This window comes from Nilaparvata lugens, chromosome 8, assembly GCF_014356525.2.
Source record: "Nilaparvata lugens isolate BPH chromosome 8, ASM1435652v1, whole genome shotgun sequence".
Taxonomy (NCBI): Eukaryota; Metazoa; Arthropoda; class Insecta; order Hemiptera; family Delphacidae; genus Nilaparvata; species Nilaparvata lugens.
In genome coordinates this window covers 16001941-16018469 of record NC_052511.1, presented here as the reverse complement: position 1 = coordinate 16018469, position 16529 = coordinate 16001941, and the positions used below count along the sequence as shown (strand labels likewise).

The 16529-nt window shown below is 32.6% G+C and overlaps 1 protein-coding gene across 17 annotated transcripts in view; it reads right to left on the bottom strand.

Annotated features, from left to right (window-relative positions):
- Positions 1–1759: 1759 nt before the first annotated feature.
- LOC111055744 (epsin-2) overlaps positions 1760–16529 on the bottom strand; it is a 66588-nt gene continuing 51818 nt past the window's right edge. For 11 of the 17 annotated variants that reach the window (XM_022343021.2, XM_022343036.2, XM_022343051.2 and 8 more), the window contains 6 exons: positions 15702–15734; positions 14324–14441; positions 12891–13112; positions 10883–11068; positions 6525–6687; positions 1760–4060 (listed from right to left, as the gene is read on the bottom strand). In XM_022343021.2, coding sequence (XP_022198713.2) covers positions 6545–6687; positions 10883–11068; positions 12891–13112; positions 14324–14441; positions 15702–15734 — 702 coding nt within the window. In that variant the 3' untranslated portion in view covers positions 1760–4060; positions 6525–6544. The remainder of the gene's footprint in view (positions 4061–6524; positions 6688–10882; positions 11069–12890; positions 13113–14323; positions 14442–15701; positions 15735–16529) is intronic. The other 6 variants (XM_022343043.2, XM_039434101.1, XM_039434102.1 and 3 more) reach the window with 1 other exon arrangement.

Here is a 16529-nt window from a genome sequence, read left to right as displayed (position 1 = left end):
TTTGAAAATTCAAACAAAATAGAAATTCTATTGGTAGAGCACTCTTATAGAAAGAAGGTTTGTTTAATAGATGGTAGTTTATTATAATAGATGGGTATCAATATTATTGGATTGTAGTCACGTTATGGAAGTTTTACTAAGATAGCACCATTGCCACTAACTGTTTCATAATAATAATATATTATTGATAATATGAAGAAATACTGCATCCTGCAAAAAAGTAAAGGTTTTCAAGTCAAACAAGAAATTGCCAATATTTAAATTTTGTTATTTCAATATGAATTGAGCAAATATATGCGACATAATCACAAATTCAGTACGGTAGTTAGATTAATAGTTTATCAAGTGACCTACAGTAATTAAATATCGAACTGGGAAGAATAATTCAGCAAATCAGAGTTCATGAAATATAAATGTATTTTCTTGCTCTTTTTCACTTGAAAAGATACTGTAAATTTAGGAGTCCACTGCAAATGGTGTCATCTTTTCGATGAGCGCAGCACATTATTTGTCATGTTTCCCCAAATTGATGACATAATTATTTTTTTATAGAATAGGCCGCCTATTGAAAGATTATACTTCAATAACAATTCATTTATCTTATTATAAGACCTGAAGAAACAATTCATTAAACATCAGTACATAACTGGGCTTACTGAAGCACTTTGACGAAGCAATTTTTATATTTCCTAAGAGAAAATAATCATATTGTATTTAACCAACTTAATCTAGATGAATCCCGAATGAGTAGGTGGAACCAGAAAGTATAGAATATATACATTCTATACTATCTGGGTGGAACATACAGAAATATAGAAAGAACTATCACATTATTTGTAAAATTCCATATTGTGTATAAAAATAATAGATTTTTATTATACTGAGAATTTTGTCAAAATTCTACCTATCTTAGAATACATTCCTTATATCGTCAAATTTTTAGAACTTATACTACTGTTAATATTGAGTGCATGCATTTTCAAAACACTGAGATAAGCTCAAACTGGACGATTGACTTTATTTGAATTTACAAATGGAATACGCTATAAGCTAATTAGTACTTAATTGGTGTTACATTGATCAATTAATTGTACTCAAGTATATGAATACTTTTCAGGTGATTGGAATATTTTCAAACATCAGAATAAACTCAAACAAGGTTTAATTGCTAAGTAAACTGATAGATTGATCTAAATTTCCTGAGAAAAATATTAAAAACCGCTTTATGAATGCAATAGTTGAAGGCTCAATATTCTGTACCAAAGTTAAATTTAGTCTGAAAAAACCTGAATTGTATTAGTCATGATCAATTTTTCTATAAGGAACGTTCTACCACTTTTTTCAGTTCCATCTGAAAAATCAATAATATTTAGGTAGGGGAAGGTATTTTATGATTTTCAACCACCAATTGAATTAATGATAATATCTAGCTGGGAAATCAATTTTTAGAAGAAATTAATGTTTTATGCGTTTGTTTTTAGTCTGCTTACGTACATCCACATGCAAATACAATAAGAAATAAGCCCCTGATTATGTTTTACATAATCCATTAAAATTTGTCATCCAACGTTTGAAAAGTTTTGCGTGAGTTTAGAGAAATTTTCCATCAATTGAAAGCTAGTTTAGCAGCAGTCTGAAAATTAATCCAATTCAGTACAACTTTCTTCTGCTACATAAATTGAACCAACTGAAAATGATTTTAATAAAAGGATTTTGTTACGAAGAAAATTTAAAAAAAAATCACAAATAAAAAACACAATCAATTGAAATAATTTAATAATAAATTTATTACACTGAAAACAATAAACATAACAATGAAATTATAGATGCTCTACTATGTTAAAGACATAAAATGAAATTATTTAAAGTAAATTTTATTAGTTATGAATGTATGCTTTAGTTTTCCATAAATAAAAATTATATAATTGATTTAATATAATAATAAAGTAATACTCAATAGATATTTCCAATCACCTGGAATAATCACCTAGAAGAAAATAATCCCGTAGTTTTCTATGAAGTTCTCTTATTTACAATGACATAATATTTCATTAATGAAAATAAAATTTACAAGAGTTTAAATAGATGATACAATCAATGCAGGTTATATTTTGTACTCTGACTGGAGATAAGGAATCATGTCACTACAACAAAAATAATTATAGTAGGAAAATTTAATAGTAACATACACATGATCCCCATTTTCTTCATCAGTTAAAAGCAAAAGTGGCATTCCAATTAATATCAATCGATGATGAGTATTTTTTGTTTGACTGATTTGTTTCTGAATAATACATGTGAACATAAAGTATGACATTTTTCTCGGTAATTTACCACCAAAATTAATTCACACAACTTGAAACAACCAGTGTTTTATTGTATTAATGTAGCTCTAATTCGAGTCTAAACTCTGGAACAGTTTGGGCTAACAACTGGGGATTTTCATGTTGTTTTTCTGAATTCAATGAACATTAAAACGTGTGAATATGAATACCTGACTTTCAGATCAGGAATTCGAAATCCAATTCCAATAAAATAGGTCCACCCTGCACATAATAGGATAACAAGTGCAACGGTGACTTGAGTCCTCATTAACGAAATCGATACAAAAATAATTTATTTCAGACCACATCAATCAGTTGATGAATACATTTCCCAATAAAATGAATGTATCTATTCTCCAAACATACTAATAATATCATCAGTTCAACATAATATACATAATAAAATTCATAATATATTATAATCGTTAATCAATAACGAGTATTTAAAGAAAATTATATACACAAATAAATAAGATGGATTACGTTTGAGGAGAAATGAATGAAGATTACCATTACCAAACCTGAAATATAGGGTTTTAGCTTCAAGAATAGGGATTTCACAACCTTTGTTGAATGCTCTATTTCGTCAAGTTTTTTTTCAAATGAGTAACGTCCGGAAGTGGAAAAGTTTTTTTCGATCATGAATTGAAATATTTCATATCTTAGAATTTGACACAAGATTTCCCAAAGTTGTTTATTGACTACATAAACACGAAATTATTGAGAAAAATGAAAGTATTGAAATAAAAACGAAAGTTAATTTAACAATTCTCAACGCATCAAGAATTTTATTCAAGATGAGAACCAACACAAAATAAAAACACAAAACCAATTGAATTGTTATCGGATTTACTCGATATTGTCCCTAGAATTGAAATAATTTTGACAAAATAGAATATTTTTGTTTTCTTTGCCACTTCATATTTATATTTCAAGGTAGAACAAAACATTTTAGAACTGAGCTTCATTGCTACTTGAATTAATTTACAGTGTTTTCAAAGTGGGAATAGTCTGTAGTGAATAAATAAAAAGTTTATTGTTAGAGAGAATTGATTAATACAGAAGCCTAATCTGAAGAATGTTATTTGGGAGAATTCTCCAGGAGACTATGAATTTTCATATTATTGTAAAGCTGCCAATTCAAAAGGAAGAATTGACAAACTGAACTACAGTTAGTATAAATTGCATTTCTAATTTACTGCGACAATGGTAGAAATAAATTAAAGCCTATATAAAATCATTGATTTTACAGTTTATGATTGAATATTTTTCAATTCAATTCGAATAGATGTTTATTTATAATAACAAGTCGATAATAATGCTAATAAATAATAAATAAATTGATTCTTCACTTACACTTAAAACATGTTGAATGAAACGTTTATAATACTTTAATATCAGAATTTTTCAAATAGTAAAATATATTTTGAGATAATATTATCATGTATGTTGTATGAAATTAGTAGTGACTAATGTATATATCCCTATATAAACAATAATAACAACAGATATACAAAAGGCAAACGAATTTCGGACAGTGAGCACTCATTTTCTACACATGCGAGTCAATTCAATGTGCTGCAGTGTTGCCAATCTAACAGAGAATTAGTGAGCAGTGTTGTAGTGGAGGTTGGTAGTAGTTTAGCAGTTTCGCAGTTCTTCTGCAAACTTTGCATAACAACCGAACTCAGTATTTTTTCAGCACTACTGAGCAGTATTGCATTTCGCCAGAAAGCCTGAAACATAACACAACATTTCAAATTCAATTAAATCAACAAACTAAACATAAATTAAAGTAATCAATTATCTCCATCAAGGTACGTTACTACATTTTCGAATGGCCCTTGGTCTATTGATAAAAACGTTCATTATTATCTGTCGTTTGCATTGACGCAATTATGGTGAAAATACCCAAGCGCTGTTACATCTAAAGTGAGTCACATTATTAGGTCCTGATTAACAATGATTTGCTATTCTTAATCATTAGACAGACAAAGCAGATACTTTTCTAGGTCCGCATCGTTGCCAATCTCTTGTAGACCTCTTGAAAATGAAATGAACTACCAGAATTTCCATTTCAATTATGATAATTTATTACTAAATCATGAAAATACGTACAGAGTGTCCCACGAAAGGTTTAACAGCCGAAGACCATGGATTCTACATGAAATTTGCAACATAACATGTCCAGAAAATTTCATTTCATTTATTTTCAATACAAATGAGACTAATGTAATAACATTGGTAGATAAAATAATAAGGTAGTCCTTGACCTATTTTTCTTCCAAATTTGTAGGTGACACAGTCCAAGATGAGGTTAGAATTTCACATGTAGAATTTTCACAAAATTCTAGTCCAAAATAAACATGAAAACTATAAATTTTGAATTTAGATGGCTTGAATTAATAAATTGATTAGAAATAGCCTATTCCACTCAATTACCACTTGAAACAAATAATATTGAGTTATTTAAGAAAATTTGGAACCATTGAAGAAACACAAACTTGTAAGCACTAAAGCTCAGCTGGAAAAATGTTATCTTATATTGACCTTAGTTTTCGAGATCTATAGATTTTTCGATATTTTTGAAAATTGTAAATATAGAAAACTATCAGGCAAAATCTAAAATTCTAAGGATATAGTTGGAAAGAGGAAGACATTTCCAATAAGATTTATATAATTATTTGTGCTTTTGTTTAACGTTTTATGAGCGTTCAAATTGTTTGAATAAATTTTATTGGAAACCTTTTTATTTTTACAACCATTTCCTTAGAATTAGATTTTGACTGATAGTTTTCTAGTTAATGAAGTTTTTTTTTTAAATATCGAAAAATCGATAGATCTCAAATACACCGTGTCCCACGAAGAGGTTTACACGTTTAATTGTATATTACGTACCCATGCACCAAACTTTTCAAATTTTACACAGTTTACAAAGTAGGTTCTGAAGTTATTCTGGGAAAATTTCAGCTCCATAATCTTCGTAGAAACAAGATGGCGGCATACTGAAAATGTTAACAATTCGCTTACTACTTTCATGAGTTATAATCTGATTTGTTTACTACGTTGTGGTAGTCTTGCCTCATTTGATGGTACCAGAAATAGATCAAGCGATCTTCCAACAAGATGGTGCACCACCTCATTCCTCATTTCGCAAATCATGTCAAGCAATTACTAAATGACAAACTTCATGGCCATTGGATTGGTATTGGATGTGATTTTTTAGATTGGCCACCCAGTTCACCAGATTCAACTGTTTCTGACTTCTTTCTATGGGGTTACTTGAAGGAAAAAGTTTATATCCATAGTGATGAGTAACTTCTCCGGATACCGCGGAGTTTCTTTGTAAGAGCTTACAAATCATTTCTTGAGCACTGTTAACAGTGTGTTGCTGTGGATGGGTAACAATTTGAATAATTTTGGACTTTAAGATTTATCATTAGGATATGTTCTAGTTTTCATATTTAAAAGTCATGTTGCCCTAAAGTGCAACAATAAAAATATTTTATAAAACCAAAAACACCTTTTTAATGTTTTAAAGTATAGTTTTTCAATATACCGCCATTTTGTTTCTACGAAGGTTAGGTAGTTGAAATTTTGCCAGAATATTTTTAGAACATACTTTATAAACTGTGTAAAATTTAGAAAATTTCGGTGCATGAACGGGCACTAATATAAAATCAAACGTGTAAACCTCTTCGTGGGAGACGGTGTATATTCTTATGCTTTTTTCAGACCTAGTTCAGTTACTAATAAAACACAAAAATAACAACAAATAGATAAACTAATAAATAAAACTTACCTAAATATAGGGTTATAATATTCTACATAAATATGTCTCGTCCGGTTTTCTTTCTTTTTGTGAGTTCAGATGCCAAGCTCTTCCACAGTCCCCTACAGCCATGACATGAGATAGATCCCGAAAACTAAGATCGATATAAGAACATTTTCTGTATATTTTTTGTTGTAAATTTCATGGTCTTCGGCTGTTACACGTTTCGTGGGACACTCTGAAGAATATAATATTTTTGAGATACAATATATCATAATTAACAAGTACCAACAATTAATCAGATATAGCCTACCGGGATGACTTGAATCACAGCTATCTACTATAGAAGGCAGTGGAAACGGAAATGTGGCAACAACGCCACCTTCCTATTATTTCCACTGACATTATAACGTGAATGTGACTCCTACCTGTAACCTGTGTGTGGCTCCTACGATAGAAAGGGATTGGGCTGCGGCATGAGAGGCTGCTGTAGTTGCCCCGTGCTGTTGGAGGGGGTGTAGCCGGGGGGGAAGAGAGGCTGTGTTGTCTGCCCCCCTCCTCCGCCCACCATCGAAAACGGATTCGCTAATGCTGCAATCAATCACCAGTCATCATTCACCATTCATTCATAAAAATAAAATGTTCAAACTTAATAAAATATAACAAAAATTATTTGTAATTACCAACTAGATCCAGAAAATTTGAATGTAAATTTAATGATTTTTGAAACATACTAGATACTGGGAAAAGAACAACAGACAAAACACAACACCTATTCCTTTATTTTCTTACTAGAGCTAGAGAAACTAGACGTAAACTAGAGAAATAGCAGAACGCAACATTTAAGATAATTCAGTTTGGTATTTCCTTGAATTCTGACCTTTTATAAATTATTAATATGGGTGTTAATTATTTTACTTTGGACCACATTTTTAAAGAATATTGATTTTAAATATACTTTGTGTCTCTACTTTTGTTATAAAACCTTTTCGTTTCAATTTATAGTTATTTTAAGCAACTCTCACCTGCGGGCAGAGCTATCTTTTAGCTGGTGATGCCTAGAAATGTTATAATTAGTTTTTCTTCTCTCATGTATGTGTAATTGTATTATGTACATTTTATTTTTATTTTTGCTCGTGTATGTATGTGTATGAGTAAATTGTTTTCTTTTTGACAATAAATGAATTTGATTTGATTTGAATTCATATTGAAAGACCATTCTTTAAACTCTGTGGCCCGATAACACAACAGCCGGTTAAATTTCAACCGTGGTTAATTTCCTGAGAACCAATCAGAGATGGCCTTTTTGATAAGATTGCTTATCTTATTGGCTCTTTTGGAATTAATCACGATTAAAATTTAACCGGATGTTGTGCAACCGGCACTCTATCTTACAAAGCATATATCATCATTTAAGGGAGCATAAAACTAGCTTCGCATACTACAGTGACAGTGAAAATAATATAATTCCCACGAGTTCTAATTGGATCAGCCCGGCCGAGTGAGTATGAATAATCCCATTAAAACTTATGATAATTATATTTTCACTGTTCACTGTCACTTTTGTGTGCGAATCCAGCTTAAGAGTATTCTTCAAAGATATAACAGTAAGGTATTATAGTAAAGTATATATTAGATAAGATATTATAGTTAAGTATTATAGTAATTTTTCAACTAATTCATAATTGATTAACCCTTAGACGGTCGACAGATCATGAGTTTTTGTCTGCAAAAAACTTTCAAGAAACTATCAAAAAAATTAAAATTATTAAAAATTGTTGATGTATATGAATAACAACTGAGAATTGATCCATTATTGTTGTACAGTAGTCGTCCTGTAGCTTTGCCTACGCGACCTTGAACCGGCAGATAGGCAAGGTACCCCTCGCGGGGTGATACGCATGCCGTTGCACTGTATTTGTTTCAGTCTCTAGCGAACTGTCTGCTCGATACTTGTATACGTGCGCATATTTCGTTAGCGTGTGGATATTTTCAAAGTCCCTATTAAAACGCGTTTTTGCGTGTGCGATTGTTTTACTTCTTTTTTTCAGGAGCCGGTAGTGATTACTATTTTTCAGGTAGTGGATAATATTTTTCAAGTGTAGCTGTGTAGCCTACTATGGCCGAAATTCAGACTAAAATTGGTGGTAAAGGGAAGTTATAAATAATGTGTATTCATTCATGCGAAAAGAAGGCGAGAAACAGACTTTGTCTATCCCTTTATCAAAAGTTAAGGAACGAACAGCTAGTGCAACCGGTGTATCCAGTCGTACAGTTTACAACATTAACAGGGAATATCAGAATCTAAGAAAAACTTCAAATGAAACAGAGATGAATAGGTCATATAGCACACCAAATAAGAAAAGGAACAGAGTCAAACCTGTCACTGATCTGGATGATTTCGATCAATGCGTTGTTCGTCGATTGGTTCACGAATTTCATGTCAAAGAAAAACGGTTTCCCACTGTTGAGTTGATCAGAAGGGCTATGGTTGAAAAAATAGGTTTCAAAGGAAAAGAGAAGAGTGTAAGAAAAATTTTGAGAGGTCTTGGCTTTCGTTGGAAGAAAATAGAGAATAATAGGAAATTTCTGATAGAACGCATTGAAATTCGCGAAAAAAGGATTTCCTACCTACATGCCATCAGAAAATTCAGAGAGGAGAATCGCCCAATTATTTATATGGATGAAACTTACGTTCTTTCTTCACATGTAGCTGCGAAAACATGGACAGATGGGGATAGTGATTTGACTAGGACAATTTCCAAAGGACAGAGGTTGATTATTATTCATGCTGGGGGAGAAAGTGGTTTCGTAAAAAATGCATTCATCATGTGGAAAGCTGGACAAAGCTCTGGGGATTACCACGAACAAATGAATAGGGAGAACTACATGAGATGGATAGAGGAAAGATTAATACCTAACATTGAACCAAGAACAGTTTTAGTAGTTGACAATGCTCCGTATCACAATATACAGTGCGATAAAGCTCCCACGTCTAATTCTAAAAAAGCTGAAATGCAACAATGGTTGGAGAGGAAATGTGTACAATACTCATCTACGATGCTTAGGCCCCAATTGTACAAATTAATCAAGGAGGTGAAAGGTAAAAATAAGAAATTTTTGATTGATGAAGTGTTAGGTCGTCATGGTCATACAGTTCTACGCTTACCTCCGTATCATCCTGATTTAAATCCGATTGAACTGATATGGGCAGAGGTGAAAAATCATGTTGCTACGCATAATGTGTCTTCTAATTTCAAAGATGTTGAAAAACTGTGTTTGGAAAAGTTTTCGTCTATGGACAGCAGTGACCAAAGTGCAAGCATGTCGAAGAAATTGAAGAAGAATATTTGAAGCAAGACGTGATAGTGGACGGGATGATGGATTCTTTTGTGATTCAAGCTAGTGATTCGGAAACGTCTGACAGCGATGAAGACAGTGATACTTCGTTATCTGGTCTGGAGGAGTTGGATTGAGCTAGGATAATTCAATTCATACGATCCTTGAATCACTCAATAATTTATGTTTTCAATTATTCATAAATTAATTAAATACATCAATAATATTCATTCAATTATTATTTAATAGTTTGACTGAATTGTTTCCGATAAACTATTAAATAGTTTAAAATTTTTATGATTATTACTCTTATTGACTGTTCAATCAATAGCTGAACCATCAGTCTGCTGTACAGATACGACAGTTGTAGCCTAGTAACGACAGTTGAGTTGGTATATTGTAAGCCTCGCAAGCGCATATGCGCCGGCTCAGCCTAATAGATATACGCGTAACTTAAACGCTCTGCAGAATCTCAGTGGAAAGACCTAGTTACATGATTTTTTCTTTAAAAATAAATTCAATTAATTCTCTACATTTCATACGCGATATGTATACACAAAAAATCAAAAACAAAAATTTTTCTCGATACGTAACTTTTTCATGACATGGAAATTTGAAGTTGTAAATTTTTCGACTTATATACCTCGTTCACACTGAATCGTTGCTCGAATTTGAGCTTTATTGACATTATTGGTATCCTCCAACAATTCTCATGATATTGCGGAAATTTCATTGATTTCTGATGACTAGTTCGAGAGTAACTGTTTTGGTAATGAAATGGGAACATTATTTTCAAGTCAAGTCAAATTCTTATTAAATTACATTTATCTTCGGAATGAGTGAATTTACGTCAAAAGTTCAAAGGACAAAAAAGATGCGTCATGTTTAGTTTCATGGTATTTGATTGATTTTGGAGCAAAATTAGAACATTTTTTAAAATGGTCAATGTTTTTGAACGGCCTGTATCGACTTCTCGTGGCCCTCCGCCGATAGGCAAAGCTACTGGACGGGGACTGTACTCAAAAGAGACAATGATAGTCTATTTTATTCATAATGTTAATAGGCAAAGTAATTAGACAGAAGGTTGGTCACTCATCTATTGAATTTAAGTTGACATGCAATTGGAGTGGGGGAACTGCAGCCGTGACGTAAGCTGTAGTACAAAGTAGGCAGAATATCGCATTCTTGAAAATCATACGGTGACGTATAGTAAAATTATATAACACAAACCTGTTCTGACATGCAAACTTTCTGTTTCTGCTTTACAATAATTATTGAAACATTTAAATAATACAAGCATTTTGCCATTTAAAAGCAAAAACCCCACCTCCTAACCTACCCTTTTTACTACACGTGACGTCACGCTGGCGTTCCCCCCACCTCTTTGAATCTTACACCTGTGAGTGATCAACCTTCTGTCTACTAATGTTGGTTAATAGGTACTTACCAGCTGCAGGAACAGGATGAATAGGCTGGTTTGGTGGCGATACAGGCTTCGTAACAAGATTGTCCAAATTCACTAGACCGGAATTCTCGCCGAGAAAACTGTGGGGCGTCTTCTTGGGCGCAGAATTTGTTGTGGATAGCGTATCACCCAGGCCGCTCAAATCAAACGGATCGGGACTCGTCGAATCTGCGAAGTCAAAATAAGATATAAGTTTCAACGGCTCCATGTTTCTCTAATGATGTTACAGTCTTTTGAAAGGAATTGGGAGTTTTTGCTGATATTGTTCACAACTAAATTCGTTGAGAAATTCAGAAAAGAACTCATTCAAATGAATTAATCAAATGGATTTATAAGACGAATGAAGATTATTCTATACAATAGTACTAATTCAAAGGACTACATCAATCTTATTGTCATTGAACTTGAATAGGTTTTGTTGGTTCTTCAGCCACCTAACAACTCTTCAATTTTTTTCCGGTATATATCAGAAAATGATACCCTCATTGGAAGTTTATTGAATATCAAACAATTCCGATACTCTTATAGAAATGACTCTTGTGAAACTTTGACAATCTTGCTTGGAAAATGGCAAAATAATTTGGCCTGAATAATTTATTGTGTTATATGAGTGGTAAATGTTTTAAGACTGTTTAAATTACTTTTGACTTGAATTGGAATGGTTGTAGATGTATAAAGCTGCTACTGACATTATTTGAAATATTTTACAAAACTATCTCTGCAAAATTTCTTTTTTAAAAGAATAAATTCATTTGTGACAGTACTACAAAAATGAAAGTACTAGTACCACAACACAGTGAAAGAAATTTATCTAGATTAATATATGCTATTAGCAACTTGAAATATACACAGTAATAACACTTCAGAGCTTACACACTATTTCAAGTTTTCAATAAAATATAGTACTTTACTACACAACATATCTATTTGTTCCTTCCATGTCAATTTACTGTGAACAGCTCAAGAAGTTGCACTGTTTGATTTTCTTCCACATTCTCTATTCATTGAAAAAAATAAGCTCTGCTCTATAGTCAGTAATAACAAGATTATTAATCCAGTTTTCAGACGCTTGTAGGCGCTTGTAATAGCTTAGTCCTTCTGCCGAATCTACACTCTCGCCAAGTGCTTACAAATGACGATGAAAGCGAGAGTGAGGATAGCTGCTTTGGCAGCACTCGCCTTTGTTTGATATCGTTCCGATTTTTGTCGAGCGAAGGTCAGCCAAGCAAAGGCGAGTGTCCACAAATGGTCACATTGTAGTTCAAGTGGCAAGACCAACGTAGCCAAGCTTACCAGCTTGCCAGCTTGGTCAGCGACTTGGCGAGAGTGTGGACTATGCTTGATATGGTTCTATCATAGCATAAGAAGATATCCCATAGTCGTTTATGTTTCATATTTAAAACCGATTTTTGTTAACTCAAGCCGATTACTATTGACTGTTGTTTCCTTTTTTGTTGTGTTTCTTTCTATCTTTCTTGTTTATATGTTTTAGAATTATAAGTATTGTTTAATGAAGATGACGCATTCATGTACAATATACATTGTATGTCTTGAGTAAGGAGATTGAATGACTACTGTTACTGTTAGGTTGGGGTGAGAGTGTAAAGGTGCGTACAGACTTTCGCTCTGCTCCGCAACCGAACGTAACTCCAGCAGAGCGATTGATGATCGACCGGGAAGCAAGAGTGGTTCGACCGGGGAACGCGAGAAGATCTAAGATCTTCCGTAACGTTCATGATGGGTGCGTGGGCGGAGCGACTGTGGTTCGATGGAGGAACGAGGGCGGTACGATGGCGGTGCGGGTTGGAAGCGCGTATATGTGTACGCAGCTTAAGAACGGCACAGTATGAGAGACTACCAGCGTCACATAGCTTTACGGAAAGAATATACTAGGATTATCGGCTTGAGTTGAGATTGAATTTTGCAACAGGGATATCTTCTTATTCTATCTTTTCTCTATGTTGTATGTAAATTAATATGTCTGTCGTACCAGTGCGATTGTTGTTGAGTGAGTTAGCATTGTTGACAGTTCGTTTGGAGATGAAGTCGAACTCGTCGAGGTCGGAGTGGGCCTGTGTGGGTGTCGGGGTGGGGGAGGTGAGCGAGTGAGAGGGACTCATGTCGGTCACTGATGCCGGCGACCACGGGTCACTCGTCACGGCAGGTCTGGCTGCAGCCGGCGACACTGCTCGCCACGGATCGTTACCGGCACCTACAACAAATTGAATTCGACTGCTTTTATTCTCTGCATTGCCAAAGTACAAAATCTATATTGAGATTCACAACTTGTTTCATTATCTGTATAGATTACATTATCAATCTATTTAATCTTCTTATTTGATTATCAGAGTTGAGAACTAAATTTAGAACCACAGTCAAATTAATCACATACAAATAACGTACGGTAGTAGCAACTATGACAATAAATAAAACTTCATTGCATCGATTTAATTATTTACTTTTGTCCTAAAATTTCTTGACCTTTTGCTTTTCATCACTGGAACCCCTTTTTTGCTGAGTGTGATGCCTACATGAGCTCTAGGCTTGTGCGTGGATAACGAGGTGACTGATAATGAGAGATGAATGAACCTACAGTTTTAGGTGGGTTCCGAACCACCGGGTAGCGATTTTACAACTCATGAATTAATTTCAGAGGAGTTGGCTCAATCGGACACCCTTCCAACGGTAGTAGCAGGCGCATGAATTTACCTCAACACTTATGAAACTTAATTCAAAAAGTTCTAGCATACCGTAAAAGCAATCTTCGAGCAGTCAGTGTTATTTAATTCATATTTGATCATAATATTTTCGTCTCGAATGTTATAAAACTATGTGGTAGTGAGTTCATACTTTTCGGTTCTGATAATAATTAGGACTGATTTAAAAAAAGAAGTTGTAAGAGCACCCACTTGGGCTATTTAGATATTTCTTTGTTGGTCATCATAGTCAAAGTGTTTGAAGAAGAAGAAAGAAATTTATTTTCAATTCAACAAAAATTAATAAAAAAAAACCAATGTGAAATGTAAACCTTTACCGATTGATTCAAAATGTGGCATGAAAACCTTTTGCAGCATATCCTGCTAACTAATCCTTTTAGCCAAAGGACAGTAGCAAGCAAGCTTGGATCCAGTATAATTATGCACAACGCCAGTAAAAATGTAATGTTTATATTTGAAAAAAAGACAACACCTGAGCCAGCTTTCTGTATTTTCTTAACAAATTAATATGATGAATTTTAAAAGCTTTGAAAAATAGAAAATCAACAGGCATAAAAACATTAAATAACATTCTTATTAGATCTATTATTTTACTCAACTTGAAATGTTTCTGTTATTACATTAAGTCTAATTCTACATAGCCCACACAATAGAGGGAAAGTAGTAAGTAAATTAGTATGGAATTAAGCAATAAACACGAAATTACCGGCCATGACTGGAGTTTTCTGGATTGTTTGAGCTGGAGAAGACACGGGAGCCCAGGGATCAGCTGCACTGGACACTGTACTAGCACCCGTTCCAGTCGAGAGGCTCCATGGATCAGTCTGCCAAAAACAATAACATCAATTACAAATCGATCTGACAATTGAAACTGAGATAATTAGAGTTATATCATGGTATGCACAAATTTGAACTTTTGGAGAATTCATATAAAGAAAACACATTGAAAAATGTTTCCTGAAAACTGGTTCCTTCAATTAAAAAAGTTTTTTAGCCTGAATTCAAGAAATTAACAATCATTCGATCTACCTAGATTGCGAAAGTAGGCTACACATGCCAAGAAATGAACTGGAAGTAGGACTGCTCTCTTATACTGCATAGTACATAGTAATATTGCTTTATTGGTTGATTATTAATTTTATTCAACAATCCCGGTAGCAGATCTTCATATTAAAAAAGCACACACTTTAAAACTTTAAATGTTGTACATTGAGAAAGTTAAGTGAACCTATCAAACTAAATTTACAACATAAAATGTTCAGCTTCTAATGGAAGTATATTGAAGACAATTTATATTGAAGAGAATGATACTTGTTGCTGAAAAAATTCTATTCTGTAGTAAAGGAAATCACAAACAGGAACACGTCCGTCGTATGTCTTGTAGGAGATTGGTAATGAAAGAAATGGAGTGTAATCCAATTCGTTTATTATTATTTTAAACCTGTCTTGTGAAAACTTTCTCTAGACGGCGAAAAGACTGTGTTTGTATTTTTACCTCTTTAATGTACCGAGTCCATACTAAATATTTTCACAATTTTATTTTGTTACTAAACAATAACACACTAGTATGAATCAATCGATTGAAAAATAATTAAATTTACACTACACACGATAAGGACATCAATAGATAGTGATACAGCTAAGATACCAACTTAGAAACTACTTGATTCAGATTAAATCGAATTCATAAATACCATACCACACAAAAGAAAGTACTGTACCTATATTATATCGGTTAAAAAAATACACCAGATTCTAATTTTTAAATGTATCTTAACAAATAGAAGCAAACTAAAAAAACTTATACGACGTTAAGATACAAAAGCACCACATTTAACAATTTTTATTAAGGAAATTAAAATAATCAATGTTATACTATTATTAATTTCCATTATTACACCAATTAATACTTGGCAAATATCTATTAAAGTCTTTGCTTATTATAATATTACAATAGGCATAAACTAGAAAACAAATAAGTGGGAAAACCTCCTAAATTACATTTGGCAATAAAATTAAGTTTCACATAATTATGATAAAATGTATTTTGTACAAGCAGTTTGGGATACATTTATTACACTCACCAGATCCCAATTGGAATACATGATGTCCAGAGTCTGAACACAAGAATTAATTATGAATATGACTGTGAAATGATTCAATTTAAACTAAAGAAAAGGTATTGCTAGACCAAATAGGCCAACCAAGGTCAATCATGAAACAATGTGAATTGTTTACAATTTACGAGTAGGTAATACTGTAAAAACAATTGTAAACATATTTGTTTATAAAACGTTGAATCAGTAATTATTCAATTTCAACTTACGAGAACTAGTCCAATATTATACATTGTTATCAAATCCTATAAAATGAATAATGCACAGAAATTAGAAATTCGTGATTTATGGAAATGATTTGCTATAAATTTGTGTGATTGTAAGCAATATTCAGTTTATCTGTAAGGCTCATATCTCAATTTAGACACATACAGAACTTATTAATAATTTTAAAAATTCAGATTTGAAGGAATTTCTTTAGGATTGATGAATGATTTAGCATATAAACATGCACCAATCGAAGCATACAAAAACGCATTTTAAATGTTGAAAGATTGATTATACAGTTGTTTCATAAAAATTGGAATTGAAAATAACCTAAGCACCTAACATTTTTTTATTTATTTATTTTTTATAACATACTCCAAATAACATGAGATTTAAGTAATTAATGAGAGAATAAATGGATGCAATTTGGAAGTATTATGCCTTTTCCCATTGATTTGAATCAAAATTACATTATTAATTGTGTTACAATACAAAGTGAAATTTTCATATAAATTCCAACTGTATATTTTTATAACCAATCCTTCAACATTATTATTATTATTATTCAAGCATTTTACATTGTTTTTA